Source organism: Lactuca serriola, chromosome 1 (assembly GCF_051521515.1).
Source record: "Lactuca serriola cultivar US96UC23 chromosome 1, Lser_US96UC23_V15, whole genome shotgun sequence".
In the NCBI taxonomy this organism is placed as follows: domain Eukaryota; kingdom Viridiplantae; phylum Streptophyta; class Magnoliopsida; order Asterales; family Asteraceae; genus Lactuca; species Lactuca serriola.
Window position 1 is genome coordinate 82,408,541 of NC_136408.1, and position 23,362 is coordinate 82,431,902.

Below are 23,362 nucleotides of genomic sequence, written 5' to 3' on the forward strand. Positions count from 1 at the left end.
CCTGATTAGTTGGATGGGTTAAAGCTAAGGTAAAATGACGTACAAATGTAACTTTATTATTATTATTATTATTATTATTATTATTATTATTATTATTATTATATATTTAACCATTTAAATTATTAAATATATTCATATATATTAGCATGTTACCTGTTATAAGTGGAGTTGTTAAAATGTAAACAATTTGTTTTAAATTTTTTTTTATAATCTTTTAGAATATTTTTATGATATTTTTTTACAGGTTTTCTAATATAATATTTTAAATCATTGTTTGTAATTTTTTTAAATTTTTTTAATTTTTTTTATATAGTTTTAATACAAGTGTTTTTAAACCAAATGTTTTATAAATGTTTTAAATTTTTCTTACAAGTATTTAACATTTTTTTTTCTATATTTTCATACAATTTTTTTTATAACTTTCATACATTTATTTCTAAACTTTATTTTACAACATTTTTAAAGTGTTTTATAGATTTTGTATGATAGTTTAAAATTTTTTTATAACATTTTAAAATACTTTCGTTAAATACATGTTTAAAACGTTGTAGTAAAAAAATTAAAAGTTTATAAACTTCTAATTGAAAAGTATTAAAAAAGTTAGAATAATTTTAAAACATTTACATAATATAGACATTTTTTGTTTTTTTATTTGCTAAGTAATATTTTATTTTTATTTTTATAAAAGATCCTCCATACTTATTGTTATATATTTAATTTATTTAATTTTATTGTTAGCTACTATTTACTTAAAAAAAATAATATATATGCTTAAAAACAAAAGAAAAAAAATTATAAGAGGCCATATAAAATATTTAACAAAACAATGAATATTTAATAATTAAAAAGTAAAGTTTAAAATTAATCAATATTTAATTAATATTTAGGAAATTATAGATATTTTAAAAATAAAGTTTTGAAAAAATAATACAAACAAATCTAAAAAATAAAGTCGCTATTAAAAGTGGAGAAAATGACTTATCAGAGTAATTAACTTTTCGTTTTGTTCACATTTAGGCAACTTTTTTTTCGTACACATTTAACTATTTAACTTGTTAATTTGTTCACATACTACCATTGCCACCTGCTATAGCTGGTGATAATGACAATATGTGAACACATATAACAAGTTAAATAGTTAAATGTGTACGAAAAAGAAAGAAGTTACCTAAATGTGAACAAACAAATAAAAATGATTACCCTCATAAATCATTTTCCCTTAAAGTTACGTATAATGGTTTAAATAGTCCCTCATGACTATTTTTGCAGTTTAAGGGTATATACTTCTAGTTTCTGGTTTTAAAAGGGCACTTTGGAAATATGAAGGGGTCACTTGGTGACCCCATCCTACGTAGCAACTTTCTAATTCCACATATTATCCAATTAGATTAATATAGTCCACGTCATTGTCACGTGTATATAGGAGTTAATGAGAGATATTGTACGTTTTAAACACCTCAATTGTCTCTTTCGAAAACTTTTTTCTGTAACTTCCTCATTGATATTCGTTGTTCAACTGTTCTTCGGTCCTACCCTTTTCTTTAAGTGCTTGTCGCTCAAATCGGCGAACTTTGTCGTTTCTATGGTCGTTTTCATGAAGATTGATCTACATTTTGTTGGAACTTTTACCAGGTGCCCCTCTATTACTTACTCAGATGGAGCCGAGCAAAGGTTTGATGATGTTGATTTTGTTGGAATGGACAAGAACGAATTTGTGGAGTTCCTTGAAAGATTCTCTATTGAGAGATGTGTAAATGTGTACTTTTGCACGCCCGATATTGATTTTCCTCATTGATTAAGGATAATCGTCACCGACATGGATTACATGGAACTAATCGAAGTAGGTTACGCTTCTGATTGTGTAATTGATGTATATATGGACCATCTTGGTGTTAATGTACATCAATGGACTCTTCAAGGGCAAGCAGAAGTTTGTAGTTCATTAGACCAATTATTTGGTGCAAATGAAAATCATGAAGAAGTGCACAATCGTATGGATATGGATGATGAAATCGACATGCATTATTTACATAATGATAGGGATAATATCCAAGGTGCAAGGGAGGATTCGCAAGGTAAGCAAGATGATGGCATTCACATGGAAGTGGACACTGAACCTAATAAGTGCATTCCTATGAAAAGACAAAAGATGGTGAGTCTTTGAGTAAGTTGTTCCCAAAGGAGCAAGTCATCCCCCACAGTCCACTTCGTGAAGACAAATGATCCACCACAAGAGGATGATGTAATATCTACTGGCCAGCTATTTACAATGAGAATGTTCATTGGAAAAGCATAAACTTTTATTAGGTATGAGATTTGTGAGTCTTAAACAACTGAAACATATGATGTGTAACTATGTTGTAGCAAATGGTTATCATTTATGTTACAAAAAAAATGATAGTATGAGACTATTTGTGAAATGTTGTTCCGGGCAGTGCAAGTTTAGGATGTGGGCTTCTTGGATGAGTGAGGAAAAGTCGTTCCATATTAAGAGTCTCATAAATGAGCATAGTTGTGCAAGAAACTTCAAGTTAGGTTCAATTCTGAACTATTCCTGGATAGTTACTTATTACACAATACTGTTGAGATTAAACTTAATCTTGAAGATCGATTAGATCTTAAACAGGTAAATAAATATTAAACAGCAAGAACACGAAAATAAAGAACAAGTCAAGAATGAATCAAACGTGTCGAATGATTATAAAATAAAATAACCCTCAGAAGAGCTCGATCAAGAACATCAACTGTAGAGGGTTGGAAGGTTTACAAGAACGATAAAGAAAATCAAAGCTATCGTAATTCTCTATCTTGTAATCTAGATCCTTAACTTTATTATGCATGCAAACATATACTTATATAATAAACCTAACAGGCTCTCGGTTGGACAGGCCCAAACCGGAGTACAAAATAAATGAACTAACAGACGAGCCCAATGACGCAATCTTCAAACGAATCTTTAACCCAACAAATACAATTCTTACAGAAACAAAAGGTTAGTGTCAGGCTACTTAGGGATGATGTTAAAGAGAAATTTGGTATAGATGTGAGTATGGGACATTGTAGAAGAGCAAAGAAGTATGCAATTGAACTGATTGAAAGAACACTAGTAGAGCACTATGCAAAGATATGGTCATATGGTGAGGAGATTTGAAGATTAAGTCCAGGATCAACTGGCAAAATGGATGTCAATTCTATGTCAGATGGTAAGAATTATTTTAGCATGTTTTACTTGTGTTTTGATGGGCTAAAACAAGGGTGGAGAGGGAGCTACATAAGGGTTATAAATATAGATGGATGTTTCTTAAAGGGGTTATGTACCGGAGAGCTAATATGTGTTGTAGGAAGAGATAGCAATAATCACATATTCCCAATTGCATTGACAGTTGTTTGTGTAGAGAACAAAGAAAATTGGAAATGCTTTTTGGAAAACCTTAGAGATGACCTTCAACTGGATAATGGTTTTGGCATAACATTAATATCGGATCAACATAAGGTAAGTTGTTTACTTCCTACTTTTGAAAATTGTAGTTGGTGGTTTCATTTTATCTAACCTGTTACCATTGTTGTATAGGGGCTGTTAGAGGCTGTCAAGGAAGTATTGCTTACTGCTGAACATAGGCAGTGTGCAAGGCATATTTTTTTTCCAACTTTAGGAAAAGATTTAGTGGTGTTCACTATGAAACCATGTTTTGGAAGGCAATAAAGGCATCCATCGCAACACCCACGACTTTAAACTTCTGATCATGGTCATCTAGCTTGTGCTGTAGAATGATGTGGTGGATCCTGCACACGATATAGTCCTGTCCGAGCTGCTCCTTCAACCGTTGCATTTCAGATTGGTTTTATGAAAGCTTCTTACCACAATCACAGAAGATTGAGTGGAGCACATTGTAGTTGATGTCTTCACCAGAATTTAAAGAGTCGGGTGAAGGTGGTGGAGCCACATGGGTGTGTCCTGCTTTAATTCGAGACATGTGCATGGGACTCAATCGAATCGACAGTGTAAGATTGGTGGGGTGTTGGCGGAAATTAAAGACAACAATTACTCTTTGCATGTGTCATTGAGTTTCATCGAGTCAACTCAGTATTGACTCAAGGGGTTAACTCACATGCTTCCTTGGCATGTGATGAGACATGTAAACCTGCTAAAATGGGTAACATGACTTTTCCAATCGGTAAAACACAAGTATATGCCCTTAAAATGCCAAAAAAAAAAGTCAAGAGGGACCATTTAAACCATTATACGTAACTTTGTTGGGCTATAGTGACAATAACTCTAGTTGGATAAATCCAAGAGTCAAATACTCGAGTAAATTACACGGATGGTCCCTTTGGTTTAGGGTAATCTGTGTGTTTTGGTCCTTAACAACTTTTTTTAACTCGGATCGTCCCTAATTTATATTTTTGTTGCACTCTTGGTCCCTATCCGATCTAAAAAGACTAATTTACCCTTACTGATTTCTTTTTATCCTTTTTTAAATTATCTGTTATTTAAAAAATATTAATTAAATATGAAAAAAGTATTAATTAAAAATGTATTGCTTATTAGATATGTGGATCCACTTCCTCAACACCTACCATCAAACCTCACCCTCCACCCCCTCGCTTTCCTGTCCTTTTGAGACGAACCAACAGCACAACCACTTCGATATTCTCCAACGAACCACCATCACCAGTCAGATGTAAGATTATATAAAAAGGAACATAGGTCGAAAGTCAGTGTTTCTTCGATAAGCATAAACTATAAAACGCACAATGTGGTAATGGATCTAGGGCTTTCACACCTCAATTTCTCGTTCTTGTATGTCGGAAATTGTAGAAAGCATAACCATGGAAGTCGGAGACGGGAACTAGGGTTTCTACACCTCCGTTTTTTGTTCCTATCCGTGGGAAAAAAAAACTATGGCAACGGTGAAGATGGGTTCTAGGGTTTATGGAGATCAATTGGGTGTTTATTTGGAAATCGACGGATATGAAAGCAGGGATGGTGCATGTTGACGACGAAAATTGACCACTCTTTCTCACCCCCTCATGTCTTATCTCACTAATGGTCAATGGCATCAAACTAGCATTGTCTACATACATCATCTTCCGTAGTACGACAACGACGTGAATGAACATGACGGTGATGTGAAGAATAGGTGTCGTCGGCGACCACTTTTTCCCCTTTATTCAGTTCGAACCCACTAAATTCCCTATTCTCTCACATGGAACACAAATCAATTTGGTTTGTCACTGATCTTGTCAGTCTCTAGACTGTATTTTGGGTTTCAAACATCGATTCCCGTCATCGATCTTCTTCATTTTCTTAAACGTCGATCTTCGTCTTCGATACCACGGTTAATTTCTAGGACTCATCATCGATTAGATTTCAAACATTTTATGTTTAGTGGTTTGAACTGCAAAAACTAGAACACCATAATAGAATCGATGTGAATCGGTGAAGGCATCGGAGGGTGTTCTTCTGATACCGACGAAAGGGTAGGGGGTTCATCCGAATCTGGTTTTGTTCTAGGATTCATCATCATTTTCAGGTTTTTATTTTGGTTTTGGATTTGTGTTACAAGTTTGATTTTAGACGTATATTCAGATTTATTGTTGAAACGTTAGAGAGCTTTGTGTTGAGTTTTGGGTAATTTATGTGGTATTGGATCTATGGCCGAAGATGATGATCGGAGCTGGAGCTGTTACCGGTGACCGGAGGTGGTGGCAAGAATGTAGAGGAGTAAGCTAGGATTGGTCATTTTTCTAGCAATATATTAATAATTTAATTTATTTAATAATAACTAGAACAATATAAAAAGAATTAATAAAATAAAAATAATCATTAAGGCCAAAATAATCTTTTTAAGTTAGATAGTTTTGTATGTATATATTTGATGGAATGGGAAAATAGTCACAATAACATTTATCAAGTTGTTTATTTCTTTTTCACCATCAACACTATTTCTAATGTTAGTATTATGATTTACTTTCTCGTTTTATTCTCTTATGTTTTTGCTATGTATATATACATCAAATGGTTTAAAGAGATCAGACACTAGACATTAATAATTCAAAATCTCATTCCAAATGTGCACCAAATATATTCAATATTTGATAAACACATAGTTGATATCATACAAACGATACAAACCCAGACATATTAGTGCACGAACCATAAATCATACTTGAACATTATTAATCTATCACTGAGAGGTCACCACATTTTAACCCTCTCTTTTCTTAAAGTTGTGAAATATCTATTCTTAGAAGAAAATGAAAATTAAAAGACATCCAATGGCATCTTAGCTCCCTCTACAAGTTCGAAGCTTTCCAAAATGGTGGCGGCGGTTGTGGTGGCCGCGGTGGCTGTGATGGTTGTGGTGGTTGTGATAGTTGTGGTGGCTGATCACGTGATAATGCAGCTTCATCAAATGGTAGTTCTACATTCAAAACAACATCCGGAGAAGCTATATAAGAGGGTGGTGGTGGCGGTGGTTGTGGTGGACTTTCAGAGGATGGTGATGATGGTGCGATTTCAACAATCCGAGAATCAAGTTGCTGATTTGATCTGCTATTCCACCATCTTCTTAACCTTAAGACCTCCACACCAATGGACCTACCACATATTGCAACCCCACAACCAGCAAACGTTGCAAGGAGAATCGACAAAATTGGTTGAACATGAACCTATACACCATTAAAACAACAGTGAGTGTCTTCACATTGCAACCTTGCACTTCCCGATTTTCAACTTTATCTTATTAATTACAACATTGTACCTTGAAAACTATAATGAGTTATAGAAATGAAAATTACTTTGTTCAACAACAAATGGATATATTTTTCAAATTACAACGTTGTAACACGAAAAAAAAATGGAAGGATAATGCCATAATAAATAATTTAATAAAAGTAAGTTATTTTTTATGGCATTTAATTCTTCCTCCAACAACTTAACATAAATATATATAAAAAAAAATCGTTACCACTGAGTAAAAAATATGTGCGAAAATCACCACAAACACGAACTGAATTGTCGCGTATAGCCACACAAATCTTCGTTCCACTGTCCAAAAAAATATTAACATCTTTAAACAAAAAAAAAAATTTATATAAAACATACTACAAAAATGAAGACAACACTTACCCATGGCTGAAGAAGTCATGGATGAGAGAAGACCTAATACACAAGAAAATGGAAGAGATAGAGCGATTGAACCTGTACCCATATTCCCAACCTTCACAAGAACACATTTTTATCAAATCAATATCTGAATCTGAATGTCATAATAAATTTAACCCCAAAAAGGTACATTAATTTGTGCACCAAATTCATTTAAAAATAACTAAAACTCATACAAATCTGTACCAGAAGTTGCTCAAGAAAGCAAAAGTACGCAAGAATTGTAACAATAACAAGAATCGGCATCTCTTTCCACACTCGATAAATATCACTGCTCAAATCAAAACAAAAATGATATAATAATTATATGATAACTTCTGTCATTTCTGTAAAAAATGTTATTCTTCGAGGGAATATAAAAAAAAAGTTTAAAACTTGCCTGTATCCATTAACTTCAATGTGATGCGCATGGGATATTGCAGTTTCATGCGTGTCTCGATTTCTAACTGTACTATGGATTCTTAAAAGTGTAACGGGTAGATTTTGGACATCTTGATGACACACGTCACATGTTTTGTTACCTTTTATACTAAACCATTTCACAGCACATTCTTTATGTGCCAATGCGAGTTCACCTTTGCAACAACATTCCATTTTTAGGGTTTCACCACCTTCACATAATTCTACAAAACATATCCTGCAAACCGCTTCTTCTTCCGCTATATCATCACCATCATCTTCACATAGCATCATCAAATTAACACATGTAAATAACGATATAACGATTTAAATTATGTGATGATATTGTATATCAAAAGAATTTGAAAAACAATACCTTGATTATCAGCAGGATTAGGAGTTGGTGTTGTGGCATCAACATCTTTCACCCGTGGATTTGATGGAACCACTCGAAAAAACGAATCCATTCTCTTCAAACGTGTGGTTTCATTAAATATGGGGACAGATTGTGATCGAGGTATATGTTCATGGACTTTCATCTACAAATAATCACGTAATTAAAAAAAATATTATATCGACTTACTATTAATTTATAATAAAAGTAACACAAAAACCAATAAACTGATCATCACCTGCAAATTAAGCGATCCACCTGCTCTTCTCAATACATTAGACACATGGTCTGAATGTGGGGTACTCATCTTTACAAAAGGTGTAAACATTTTTGTAAGCGACCATGATCTTGCGATAGAAGACTTGTCTTGTTGAGGTAAAGAAGTCGAAGAAGATGTTGGAATTACTACATCTGAAATAGTATTATTTCTGTTCTTAAAACCCAGTTTTGGTCGAAGACTTTTCTTTGACGCTTTGCTTCTTGATGAAGTTGAACAGGTTTCAGGTGATGCTCGGAGATTAAAATTCACTTTTCTGTGATATGGTGGTAGTGGTGGTGGTGTTGGTGGCATCTTTATTCGAATAAATTCTTGAGAACAAGAAGATTGTAATGTTCTTGATGGTGTACATGTCCCCAAATTCTTGCCATAATCTTCGTTATCAATTACCTGAAATGAACAAGAAAAAGTAAGATTTCTTAATTATAACTTAAAAACAGCGATTACTTCTATAAAAATGGAGCAATTAGTACCATAGTAGAAACTAAAAAAGGGTCTATGAAATCTTGAAACAATATGAACAATGGAAGAATAAAGTTGTCGTCTTTTATCTGATCAAAAACTGTAGTTTATTTTGTGGGTCCAGTTTGTTTATTAAAGATTTGAAGGAAAATGATATACACGAGTAAAACCCAAGCTTTTCCACATCGTTAACGAACTTTTGGAAGCTTTGATTGAAATGCTAATGCAAAGCCAAATCATTTTGCACTAACAAAAGCATCTGGATGATTATATGATTCTTATAAAAGCCACAAAATGTCGAATCGGATGCGCTTTTTTTTCAAAATTTCAAATTCATAAAGTATGCCACTAATCCAAACAACAATAATTCCAACCAGCCATTCAAAGCTAGAATCATAGGGTTTTATTTAAGCGGGATAATATGTAATATAAAAACAAGATTACTTTAGAAAAAACTTTATTATCGTTATGATTTTAAATATTATCTTGAAAATATTTTTATTACAAGACTCTTTATTATCGTGAAATTATAGTTACAAAGGATATCATGTGATGTGGCCATGAAAAGTTAAAAACTGACTTTCTTTTTATTGTAAAAGTCGATGTTTAAAAGCTTTAACAGGCTTTGGGGCTTTCATCCAAGAAGTACGGAAACTCTTAAAAGTAACTCAAGCAACATAAATTTCTTCATAAAGTAAATATGCAAAATACACATCGATTTATATTTTAAAGGGTTTATATAATTTGCTAAAAAAATGTTATTATTGTGTACGCAAAAGACTTTGTGTAACAATCGGTTCCTAAAATAAATGCTATATTCACATAAAAAATCAAGATTTACTGCAAAAGTTTGTTTCATGTTATTATTTCTTAGTTTCCCAATTGAGTTATCCAAAAACCTTTAATCCAAACATGTTTTTAGTGAAAATTGCAATATTTGACTATGTTTGACTATTAGTGTAAAGTCTAAAGTAACCTTTTTGGTTTCCCCTTGTAGCCAGAGAGTGAAATGATATCATTAAACTGCAAAAATAAAGTTCTAAGTTATAATTTCTCAGTTTCCTAGTTGAGTTAAATAGTTAATTTCTTGGTGAAAATTGCAACAGTGGGATATGTTTTACTACTGGTAATATGTCTAAAGACTAAAATACCCTTTTGGTGTTTACTAATTACCAGTACCCAGAGAGGAATTTAAAAAGAAAAAAAAAATCAAGATCAACTACAAAAGTTAGGTTCAAGTGATCGTTTCTCAATTACAATGTGTGGACCATGTTAAAATCAATCTTTTATAACAATAAAAATGGGTAAATCGGTAATTAAACTCAAAACTTAAAGCTAGAATATAACTTGTTTGGAGGGTAGAATTTTGTTCATAATTAATATTAAAACGATTGATAAAATGCTTTGCTCCAGATCGTAATAAGTTGCCCTCACAAAAAAAACATATACCGAAATGCTTAAATGTCAAGAAAATCATAGTTGTAGTAATCAATCTTTTTAATCAAGAATTACCAAAAACAGATTAAAATCGAATTAAGAGGAAAGAGAAAAATGGGGGGAAAGAAATGAAAACCAACCATGTGAAGAGGAATCGCAACTTGTTCAGTTTGGGAAGAACTTGAATGATCATGTCCCTCATAACTGGTAGATTTAAGACCATTATATTCTTGAGATTTCATGATTTCATGTAGCAATTTGAGCTGGGTTTTGATCTTTTGTGAGCACCAGAAAATTTGATGAAAGCTGGAGAGAGAGAGAGAGAGAGAGAGAGAGAGAGAGAGAGAGAGAAAAGCAAGTATGAATTAATATGAGCATGATATCATTAGTTTTTCATTTTCATGTTTCTATTTTTTCTTTTTTCCTTTTTTTCACAATCGGTAGCCAACCAATTGATTATGTGAAATCTAGGGGTGTGAATTTTTGTTAAAGAAAAAGGAAAAAAAATCCAAACCTTTTTTAAAAAAGCGGCTACGGAATTTTGTGGTTCAATTCATTTTCTTGTATATATGCATAAGATACCTGAAATACTAAAAAATTATGTTTATTTATAAGATTATTTGATTAAATGTTCAAAAATAAAATAATTAACATGTATTTACAAGTTATGTTGAAAATTAAAATAATAAAAGACGCATTTATGTCATCATGTATAATTTTTAAAATTTTTTTTATGTAAAATGTTATGAGCATTTTAGTGAAAAAAAAAATCATAAAAAACAAAAAACAAAAAAAAACAAAAAACAGAAAAAAATCAAAACTCAAAAAAGGTTGTCATTTTGATGTTCGAACATAAAAACGGATATTTTTGCATTAGAAAAAAAAAAAAAAAAAAAAAAAAAAACTAAACTAAACAACTTAATGTAATATAAGCCAAACATCAATATTTTTTTTCTCCTCTCATTTATATTATATCCAACCTACAACATATGAAAATCAATGTTTCCCATCTTACCATTTTCAGTATAAATTTTAATACATTTTGTACAAAAATATGGAATAGACTATTGTTTATTAAGATTTCAAATTTGAATTTAATTTTTTTTACTGGCAAGTTGGTATATGTCTGGGATGAACCCAATACCTTCATGTTAGAAAAATTTTGTTAGCCAAGTAGAACCTCTTTGTTAGAAACATTTTATTAGAAATATTTTGTTAGCCAGGTGCTAACTCCAACTTGTTCCAATTGATTTAGTATTATTTTAATAAAATGTTTATGATCTTAACTATTTGGTTGTAAAGATACAATAATAACTTTTATCAACTTCAACATAAGAGATTATCAACTTTTTTTACAAATAAACAATTTATAAATTGTTATTATATTTGAAGAAAGTCATATTAGTAATTTAAATGCGTCAACAATACGTCGCAACATCTTTTTTAACATAATTTAATTGTTTGATTACAATTTCAAATAAAAAAGATTTATTGTTTGATTATAACAATTTCACAAAGATTTTATTGTTTGATTATAACTAGGGGTGTTCAAAAATATTTGTATCCGAAATTCCGAATCCGAATTATCCGAAAAATCGGATATCCGGATTTTCGGAATCGGAATTGGATAGTGTTTTTCAGATTTGTCGGATAATTCACATATCGATATCCGAAAATTTTGATTTTAATTTATGCATTATTTGTTATTTTAATCACATATGTCTTATAATATGAATGTTAGTAACTAAACATATTCATAATATCGTTAATTAAATACATATATTACTTCATATGCATTTCTAATTTAAAATTATGTTTTTCTAATATAAAAACTTTATATGCCTTTCAAATTTGAAAAAAAAAATCAAATTGTCGGATATCCGTTTTAATATCTGAATCCGTATCCAAAATTTCAGATATGGAATCGGATACCAAAAATCAACTATCTAAAATTAATTTCGGATATCCAAAATGCAGATATCCGAATTTTATGAACACCCCTAATTATACCAACTTCAAATAATAAAATCATATTCAAAGATAATCCGTATAAAAATGATTTAGATAATAATCATTAGCTATTAAAATACTTGTACCCCATAAGGCCATAATCGATAGTAGGGCATTTAGTTTTGCCCCATATCTTTAATATATGTTTCTCATGTTGCTATTCATGGAATAAAGCGCATTGGAATGGGTGCGGCATTAAGTGTGTTTTACGCTATCTTATATTTTACATATATTTTTCATGATTTTTTTTTCTTTTTTGGACTTGATCGTTTTACGCTATCTTAGAGCTGGCAAATATATACCATAAAAAACCAATTAACATATTATCAACCGAACCAATTAAATTGGTAGCCAAGTTGTTTGGTAACGAATATGTTTAGTTGGTAATACCATACCAATTAAGTAGTCTTGGTACGGTAACGATATGGAATTTTAAATACCATGGTTGTACCATACCAACCAATATATATATATATATATATATATATATATATATATATATATATATATATATATATATATATATATATATATATATATACACACACAAAGAAGTATGAGTTCATATCTTCATGTTTTAATTAGAATAACAACTAACAAGTCTTAGAATTATTAATCTAACACATTGATTGACAAATTTCTTGATACTTATTGTTTTATGTGCATGAGGATGATAGATACACTAAAATTTAAAAAGGAGTACTCACTTCTCATTCCTTTTACTTGTATTATTACCATTTGTTTCCTCTAGCAACTTGCTAGAGTTTGACCTCTTTTAATCATTTTAGTGGTTTCCAAAAATAAAAAAAAATACTACCAGAAGCGAGTGAAGCAACGGCCAAATGTTCACAAATTCAACTTATATTCATGTATAGTAGATATTAGTTAAATACTTTGGTATATACCAAATACCAATATATACCAACCAAAATTGTTGGTAGCCAAATTAATTGGTACCAAGTACACTTGATACGGTACTGGTAACAAAAATCCTATACCAACTATAGTTGATACGGTACACGGTTTGGAGAAAAAAAACTCGGTACCTTACCAATTCCACCCCTACGCTATCTTATTAAATACATGTACTTTTTGTGATTTTGGAGGCTACTAATTAAACATAATTATAATTTGTTCATTTTTAAAATTTAATCCAATAGTATTAGATAATAGTAAATCTAATACTAATAAAACACTATTTGTGGAGAGAGATGTTTCGAAGCCGTTAGACAATTAATTACTAAGAATAATAAAAATATTAATTCTTGGTATCGAATCATAATTAAAGTAAATAACTACATAGTTTAAATCTTCTACCTATAAAAGAATATTAGGTGTCAATTTTTTTATATTTTATTAAAAAGATTTAAAAGTAATAATGGTTTATATATTATAAAAAATTACTCGTCTTTATTTTATAACTATTCAATATTTATAGTTTAAAAAAATTATTAAGCAATTATGAGCTAATTATAGCTAAAAATATACAATTATTATATCATTATTATTTGTTTAAATAAAAATCATGATGTAATTATTTAGAAGATATAGATAGTATATTGAGGGGTATGGATAGCCTATGCCTTCTTTTTAGGTTTTACTCTTGGGGATAGAAGGTTACATTACATGGGATTAGGTGGCACAAAGTTTTAGCTAGCAAGAGTGATGGTGGTTTGAGTGTGGTTAGCCTTTTTGTGTTCTATAGGGCTAGCTATGTTTTTCAAATGAAGATAAAGATTCTTTCACAATCGATGTGTCGTGGGTTAAGGTGGTTATATAAGGCCCTATATGGGTCGAATGGGAGATGTCGGGATTTTATTCCTTAGTCTGTAGATGCCCTTGGAATGATGTGATTCGTTTGTTAGCTCAACTACGTAAAAATGCCTTTGATCTTCAGGAGTTTTGTTCCATTCATCTAGGAAATGGGGAGGCTACTTCTTTGTAAAAACTAAAGCAATCACCATCAATTAATCTCATATCCTTGTGCACTGAGATATTAATCAAAATTAAGCTATGGACACCAAGCCGACTAACCATTTAATGCCCAAAGTTGTGAGTCATGTAAGTGTTGAGTGAGCATTTATGTCTATTAAACACATGTAAAAACACCTTTGTAAAAACTAAAACAATCACCATCAATCTCATTTCCTTGTGCACTGAGATATTCAATTTCCAAGTTCTTACAAATTTACAATTGGTGCATAATTATAATATCAAAGGTGAATTCAATAGACATGCATGATCACCTTCCACGTTTGTCACCAATTCACCATGCAGATTACAAGAGCATGCAAGAAGCCACGTTTGCAAATAACAATATCGAACTAAAGTTCCATACCTTCAAAAGTTTTTTTGTTTTTTTTAGTGTAATGTCTTGACTCATAAGGGTAATCTTAGTGATTGTCAATTTCAAGGCTTTTTGCCTCACTAAAGTTTTGATTGACTAGATAATCGTTACTTTTGTCGTGTAAAAATTAATTGACCACTAAATTAATCAAGAATGTGGCATTGAGTGGCTACATACAAAACTAAAACCACACGTACCTAGAGGTGTTATTTAAAATAAATAAATAAATAAATAAATAAAGGTAATTAAATAAAACTAACTATCTAACTTTCAGTTACAACTTATATACGAGTTAAGATGTTTCAGTTTTATTTTTTATGTTCCCCACTTATAATGTGATCAACATGGTTTTCGTGTTCTATACTTCAAGTATTCATGGGGCTCCAACTTCCAACTTCCAAATAGTATAAATCCAAAGTGCTTGTCGTATTGCCATCCCCTCCTTTATTTTCTTTAAGGGGACACATATTTTTGTAGCGAAAAGGATAGAGAGCAATGAGTGTGGCAGTGGAGAACATATTAAGTCCTACAAGGATTTAATGTTTAGATGGTCCTAAATAAATATAATGTCTTATTATAAAGTTTAGGACAATATATATAAAAGCAACTCTATGCTAATTATTTTTACGGGTTAACTACTATACAAGTTATTTCAGTTAATGAAAGTCATTTATTTTTCAAAGAAATTTCCACTGCGACAACCATGACTTTTTATTTCCGGTTTAGAAGGTTTTAATAACTAACATGAGTTACATTTACTTAGGTGATGTTTGCTTTTTGGAAGCGAAAATTCATTGAATTTGTGGACCATCTCTGCAACCTTCTGTAGCAGAAATGGTGAACCAAATGATCGCAGTATGTAATAAGACACATGTTTGTTTTTTAACATCTACAGGCTATAACAATACACTGAAATTTAAACAAATTGATTTTATAAATTGAAAATAGTTCTCAACACCAAAATTTTACTAATTTTAGTCTTAAAACATTAAAAGAATACCAAAACGAAAATGTAAAAAAATATAAAATTTCTAAAAAAAATATAAAAAAATGTAAACGTAGTTATCAGTTTTTTTCAGTAATAAACTAATTTTAAAGAACATAAAAGAAATTATAAAAAATTAAGAAAATATTCCAAACAATCTCTAGAAAATTCGTAAAAAATCACGCATGTTCAAAAAGATACAACCGAAACTGAAAATATTATTAAAAGAAATGGTAAAAAAAAAAAAAAACAAAGTTTTTTTAAAAACATCAAGTTAAAAAAAATCAGGGAAACAATAAAAAGAAATTGTATCAAATCCATAAATCGAAGTACTAAAAAAATCAAAGTTTAAAAAATAATCATGTTATACCAAATTTCTAAAAAAAATTAACTTGGAAAAAATAAAAGTTGAAGAGGTTTGAAGAGGTAAGTCAAATGTTGCGTCGCGCAGAACACACGTAGAGGTTTTGTAGTCTGAAATCTTCCAAAAAAACAAAGTGCTAAGAGGGCAAGTGTTGCACGTGTGTCGCGCAAAACACACGCAGAGGTTTGAAGAGGCAAGTCAAGTGTTGCATCGCGCAACAGAAAATGGTCTGAAGAGGTTTTTTTTTTAAAAAAACAAACAACCTCTTAAATGACATCATATGTACACTATAAGATAATATCATGCTTTCTGAAATAGCTTCTCATTTGTCATTTTGACAGCTTAGGTGTAACACCCATTCCAGGTATGAATCTAAATTGCAAAATGTTTAATGCTTTCTGGGTGGCCACGGCTTGGTGGAGTCCCACCACGGCGTGGCAATTCTTTTTGTGCAGCGGGTTTTTGATGGACCACCATGACGTGGCAATATGTGTCATGGCGTGGTAGCCGTTGTTAGAGAAAACCCCTAAATTTTAGGGTTTGCACCCTATTTAAACATCATTACCCCCCCCCCCCAAGACCTTTTACCCTCATCAGCCTCCATTGCCCACTCCATTCCTTTCAAACCCTAATCTCTATTGGATTGTAGAGGGAAGGAAGCCATTGGAAAGCAAGAAGAGAGCTCCAAGCTTCGTAGATCTACGTTTTATACTTCTTGAGCAACCACCAGGAGGTATAAAGTTTTGAATTTGATGATTATCTCTCTAGATCTTGCTAATTTTAGAAATTATGTTTTTTTGGTCCCATATTTTTGGTCTATATGAGTATGGACTATTCAAGACCAAATGAGTTGCCTTTTTGGACATTTTTGTGGTGTTTAGAGTTATAAAAATAGAATCCTGACCCTTTCCTTTCCTCCATGCATGCATTTGGTGGCTTGTAGCATTGTGAAATCTTAGTGTTTAAGATTTAGACACTTTATTGTTGAATTAGGTGTATAAGCTCATTATTATAATTGGTATATACTTGAATTAATGGTAGCATAGTCCTTTTGGGTTGCCCTCGAACCTAGTAATTAAATAGGATAACTTTTAGAGATAGATAGATAGATAGATAGATAGAGAGAGAGAGAGAGAGAGAGAGATTTATTAATTTATTATATGATTAATAAATTAATGAGAAGTCAAAATAAATGATTTGATAATATATTATGAGAATAATATATTAACTAGGAATAATAATATTTAATTAATAATTAATCAAAATGTAACACCCGGTTTGTGGTACGTATTTAAATTCAAGTAATTTTTGCCCTGGGACTCGACGAGTCGGAGGCCCAACTCGTCGAGTAGACTCGATTTTGACTGAGAGGTTTAGTGACCTACTCGACGAGTCGGGGGACCGACTCGACGAGTAGAAGATGTTTGGATAAAACCCTAATATTTAGGGTTTGCACCCTATTTAAACAACTTATCTTGTCCCAAACCAGCCTCCATCGTCCCTCTCACTTCCAAAAGACCCTAACTCGAAACCCTAGCCATTTATTGAGTATTCTTGAGCTTTGTGGTCCCATTTTTGTGTGTTTGAAGTTTGAGGAAGAAAAGGAAGCTTGAAAGATCAAGAGGAAGTAAGTAGATCCAGAGGTTTAGGCACACTTCCATCTCATTTGAGGTATAAAGCTGAAACCTTGACCATCTAACTCTTAGATCTCTAGTTAGGGCTTATTTCTACCCCTTTCCTAAGCTTTGAAAGGCCATTTTCGGGATTTGGTATGTATCATGGAGTTACACTTCGGATCTGGAACCATTGAGGGTTCCCATGGCATAAAGGTGCCAACTTTATGGCCATGGGAAGTCCATGCATCTTATAAACCTCTATTCTTGGCTTTTTGAGCCAAATACCCCCATGCATGGACACTAAGTTTGTGACTTTACGTACAATATGGACCCTAGGAGGTAAGATCTATGGTTTAGATGCTTTGAGTGTTGGATTAATGTCTAAGTCCATAACTATAATTGGTAAGACTTGACCCGACCCGACATGGTCCATTTGGGTTGCATGGCATCATGCACTTGGATAGACTATAATGAGAGAAATAAGACACTTATGGTTATTAATATATTATAAGTTCTAGTATATTAATAATAAGAATAATAAGATTATTTAATTAGTATTGATCAAGAATTAATCTAGGATTACTTAAGTGATCAAAAGAAGACTAATTAAATATATGGGTTGATTGTGTAAATCATCCATACTTGTATAGTGGGCTAATGCTCTATAGATAATCAAGTTGGGCTAAAACCCATAGGATGGTCCATGGATGCTCCATGGTGTATTTGAACCCATGGATCCAAGGAAATGGAAAGTCATGACAATTAGGGTTTACCCTAATTGTAACACTATATAAAGATCTTATTCTTGACAAAATGGACGACTAGGATCATTCTAGAAAGGGCTAGCCGATTTTCATGAAGTGTAGAATTCTCTCAAGTTATTCCAAGTGTATTTGGTGTTGTGTGAACCATTTGAGATGTCATACTTGGGGCACTTGGCACTCAAGCTTAATGAAGATTTTCTACATGAAAGAGGTATGTATTCTATCTTGTTATATTCATTATTTTATATGCTAGATTAGGATAATACGTTGGATGTTCTTATTTGCATGTATAATAGAGAAAACATAGATCCAAGGTATTTAGGGTTGCATGTACATTTAGGAGTGTTAGAATGCTCAAAACCCAACAGTGGTATCAGAGACTAGGCTTGTTTTCAATTATACTTGATGCAAATTGCTGAAAAATGCTAAAAAACTCAATTTTCTGGCTTTCTGGGCACTGGACTCGCCGAGTCCACTGATGAACTCGCCGAGTCCATGAGTAAAATCATCCTACTCGCCGAGTAGGTTCATGCACTCGACGAGTAGGAGCCCCATACAGCATATTTTCGAGGTTTTTGGCTAGAAATGGACTAGGAACATTACCCTATGTTGTTTTTGAACTTATAAACTTGTTTTTGATGTGGTAATGTTCATGCTAATCCAATTTCAAAGATAATTGTCAATAGATTCATGTTTTGTATTAGTTTAAGGTTTAGACTAATTACTTGAAAAAGTTTGATTTGAATTATCTTGTTCTTATGAGTTGCTTAGATTAATAGAAAAGTTGAGTGAAATAGTTGTTTTCAATCCAAATTAATCTAAGAGTTGATTCTAAAATGTGTTTTTGTAACTTGTCCTCAAGTTATATGAAAAGTCACATTTAAGTTTCATAAAACTCATAAAAGTTGGCAAAGGTTACAAAAATGAAGAGTCTAGTTCTAATTAAATGGTTTTATGACTCCATAACTTGTCCTCAAGTTATGGAGGACCAAGAGTCTCTTCATTAAATAATAATAAAAAAATGTAACCTTAATTAATTCCATAAGTTATATAATAAAGAAAAGTTAATTCTTTTATTAGTTTAAAGTCTTCCATAACTTGTCCTCAAGTTATGGAACTTGAAGAGTTTTTGGATTAAAACTACTTTAAACACATACGTTATGGAATTAATTAGTTTTGAATAGTTTCAAAACTTGCCCTCAAGTTTTGGAATTTGAAAAGTTTTCACTTATGAATACTTTAATTCCAAGTTGGCCCTAAGAATTTTAAAGAGTTAAAATTCAACCCTTATAGTTTATAATATTATAAGTTAATAATATATATATATATATATATATATATATATATATATATATATATATATATATATATGTATAAGAGTAAAGTCAGTCTTACCACTAGTACGCCTCATTCACGAAGCCGGTCTATAAGGTGGGTATAAGGTTGTTGCCTATAAAATGGCAACTTAATGGGTGTCCACTCTCACCCACCGCTTGCTTGACTGGTGGAGGGTCATTAGCCGAACGGGTTTGACAGGACTAGAATTCTCCCTTCATTAAAAGTATTAATGATAAATACTAAGTAACTAAACTCTTAATAATACCCAATCTTAGTTACTTAGGAAAATGTGAATAAGGTGCTAATCCATGAAATTACACTTTGCACTTTGTTTAAGTCGGTTAGTGGAGCGTGTGTGGTTAACCGGCACACTAACTCGTATTTAACAAGGTAGGCAAAGGGTAACTTAATGTTTATCATAGTATCGATGGAGCGTGTGTGGTTAACCGACACATCGATTGAGGGGTAAACACTTAAGGGTACCAAGTAATTTGCATGGTTACTTCACACCTTGTTTTGTGATCCTCGGCATCCCAGTCACAAAACCTGAAGGGCACACTCGAGATTGAAACATGCCGTTGAACAGTTCAATGAATCTCAAAGATCTAGGAGTTTCAAAACCAATTAAAACCTAATAATACATTTCGTTTATCTTGGTGGAAATTGGTGAATCATCGTTCACCTACCTTCAAATATTTTATAGCTTGGATTACGGCATACCTCTTCTAAGTTATAAAATAGTTTGTTGGGTCCTAGCATTAATATTTCATATGAGGTGTCATATTAAGGACTTAAGATCAACTATCTTGAATATCTCCCAAAAGATGTCTGGTTTAGACATTTATGATCTTCCCAAATCTCTTGAAACAAGCTTTCCTAAATGAAGATGATGTCCCATGGATATCATACTTCTTTCACCTCTTCAAATTATTCTCCCCAACCCACAAGTTCTTGAAAAATTTAAGGTCACTCAAGCCCTATTGGCAAGGCAAGGTCTAAGTGTGGTCACATCTTGGAGATGTAGTCACATATTGACAAGCCGGGAGAGTTGGGTGTCAAAGTCTTGAGAAAGTTGGTGGTTCAATCACTTTCTAAGTCACATAGTGAGTTCCTTTGGGACTCCTATGAAACAGACTATGACAAGACCCTTAATGATCTTATCTATTTGCTAAGATCAACTTCCTAAAACTTGTGGACATTGACAATAATGACATTGGATATCCAGTAAAGCTCTCTCTTTCCAATGGAAAGGGATCGGCCATAGTCAACTCGGTTGACCAAATAGTAAAGAGAGAGGCTAAGTCTGAGATAGTCCCATTATCAAGGGTCCATAGGTAACTATTGCCAAAGGAAGGGGCATTGGTTGCAAAGCTGCCAAATTTACCTAAGGATGTTAAAGTCAATAAGCTTGGCTCTACTTCAGGTAAAGTCCATTGTCTAACTCTATTAAGTGAATGCTGATTCTGATTGCAAAGATGGATTTCAATCGCATGGTTCGGTGATCAGAATTTTGGGCTATTACTTAAGAGTTATGATATTTATATTGCTTAGGAATAGATAACAACAAGGTTTTCATATGGATTGTAAGGATAAGTTTTCCGCAAAGTTTTAAAATAAAAGAAAAAGGTTTTGATTTTATTTATTTTAAGTATCCTTACAATGGCATTTGTGAAAAGTTGTTGCTTATAAGATTCCATTGATAACAATATTGGAAAGTGAATTTGATTTTTTCATTTGTGGTAGTGTCTAAATTTACCAAATAAGGAAAAATTCTCATCACCCAAGTTTCAGTTGGATAGAAACTTGGAATCATGCAAGTTGTATAGCATGATGAATGAGAACTTTCAAGCATTGAAAAAAAATTAAGACTAACTACTTGTTCACATGGATGTGTGAGTCAACTGAAGGACTAAGGGATCGAGTACACATTCTTGTGCACTGGTCAAGTCCACCACAAAAGATCGATAAGACTATTCGTCATGGTTTACTAAAGCTCAGTAAATATGATTATACTTACAAGCTTAAGTGTAACTATGAGACATTGGAAAAGGTTCCAATGTATGGCAGAGCGAATAAGAAGAATCAAATTAGGCAGAAGGATAAAAGTTTCTCAAATCTGAAAAGATGGGAGAGTACTTTAGTATCAGTTTTTTGATCATCTTAATGATTAAGAAACCATAGCACAATTAGTTCTCTAAGGAAATCTTAGTGCATTCTTATGACTAAGAAGAGGAATCTTGAATTGTTGAAATGGTTAAATCAAGAAGATGAGTCATACTTCGTTCCAATACAAGTCTTAGAGTCATACTCCAAGATTATAATTTGAGTGACATGTCTTAAAGAAGGTTTAAAACATTTGTCAAATGTAAGAGTAAAAGTTTCCTACTCTTGTACATTTGAAATTGGTAAGTTGTGATGTTTTGGATAAAACAAAGACCAACTAAGGCCAATTATTTGAAGTGTTTGTCTTGATTAGAATCCGCACTATCTCTTGAATATTTGACAAGGGAGTCTTATAGGTCAAGAGGACAGTGGGAGTCTGAAAGGTCTTGAAAGTCTCAAGAACTAATCAAGAATAAAACCTGAAGTTCTTCACTAGCACACGACTTGAGGTCTATAACCTATCGTGTTGACATATTCTGTGCCCATTCCAATTAAAGTTGGCTTTGCATATGAGTTCTTAGAGTTCTCAATTGGTTGCACAACAACTTGGAAGCAATGGCAGGCCCTTGAGCTACCAGGTGGCAAGAAATTAAGATTGAGTTCAGTCCATATGAGTTTGGATTTGTCATTATCCTTGTCTTGAGACTATGGTTATGACAATTCACATGGATAAGAACCCATGCACCATTAAATCTAAGTGTCATAAGGTTTCTCTCCTATTCATGAAAATGATGGTGAGGAAACACTTTCACTAAGTAGATTTTAGCTAAGATAGCAATTGTGATATTTGCATTCTCAAAGTCGTTAGTGGAGCGTGTGTGGTTTACCGGCACACTAACCTGGACTTGTGAGAAGTGGAAAAAAGGTCTAACCATTATGATTACGGCATCCCTCTTCATAATTGTTTAGACACACAAGTGTGTTATCTAAGGGAAGGTGTATGATTTTGATAAAGTTTTATCAAAACAATCTAGTATCAGAAATTTGAACTTTGGTAAGAAAGTCAGCTGATTTCTAAGTACATGTCAAAGCTAGTGGGAGCATAAGTGTCATGCTAATAATCATCATGTTAGTGGGAGCATGATAATTATGATAAGTATTGCAAGTTAGCAATGTTAATTATAGAAAACAAAAGTTTCAATTAGGAAAGAGTTGTTTTGCTATAATTAAGGGAGAGGAAATTATACTTCATCTCAAATCTAAAAGCTTAGATTGAGGTTTTAATCGTATTTAGTCAAGGATATATACATATATATATATATATATATATATATATATATATATATATATATATATATGAATTTCATGTTGGAATGGCTCAACATAAGAAAATTCTGTATATGGGTCCATTATTTGCGTTCTAAAATTCAATTATGATTACGACATCCCTTTTCATAATCTGAATTATGAGAACTTGGCAAATAGAAATGGAAATGTTATAGCAAAAGATTGGTTTAGTCTTTATGTGAGACATCATGAATCGTGTCCCATATGCTTCGAATATAGGATCGATTACATGTGCTATATTCATCCTTTCTAAAATTTTCCAAATGCCTGGGGCATTAAGAAGGGAAAAGGTCTAGAATTGGATATGACTAAAAGGATTAATCAATTGTCGAGGACAATCTAAGGTTTACC

At 32.1% G+C, this 23,362-nt stretch overlaps 1 protein-coding gene across 2 annotated transcripts; it reads right to left on the reverse strand.

Annotated features, from left to right (window-relative positions):
* Positions 1-6,047: 6,047 nt before the first annotated feature.
* LOC145093589 (uncharacterized) lies at positions 6,048-10,520 on the reverse strand. 2 transcript variants are annotated; one of them, XM_079031771.1, is made up of 8 exons: positions 10,278-10,520; positions 8,200-8,628; positions 7,944-8,106; positions 7,548-7,845; positions 7,355-7,439; positions 7,133-7,223; positions 6,972-7,051; positions 6,048-6,672 (listed from the first exon to the last, which is right to left on the reverse strand). In XM_079031771.1, the coding sequence occupies exons 1-8, from the start codon at positions 10,377-10,379 to the stop codon at positions 6,298-6,300; spliced, it is 1,623 nt and encodes a 540-aa protein (XP_078887897.1). In that variant the 5' UTR covers positions 10,380-10,520; the 3' UTR covers positions 6,048-6,297. The 2 variants fall into 2 exon arrangements, with proteins under 2 accessions (XP_078887897.1, XP_078887903.1); XM_079031777.1 differs by lacking the exon at positions 10,278-10,520 and adding an exon at positions 8,712-8,830.
* Between the last annotated feature and the right edge of the window lie 12,842 nt (positions 10,521-23,362).

What these genes read in the sequence shown, in the direction of transcription:
- LOC145093589 (XM_079031771.1), bottom strand. Translation starts at nt 10,379, where the DNA reads ATGAAATCTCAAGAATATAATGGTCTTAAATCTACCAGTTATGAGGGA. An exon ending in ATTGAAGTTAATGGATACAG is followed by an intron (nt 7,440 to 7,547) that starts GCAAGTTTTAAA and finishes TGATTTGAGCAG; the next exon opens with TGATATTTATCGAGTGTGGA. An exon ending in CATGACTTCTTCAGCCATGG is followed by an intron (nt 7,052 to 7,132) that starts GTAAGTGTTGTC and finishes TTTTTTGGACAG; the next exon opens with TGGAACGAAGATTTGTGTGG.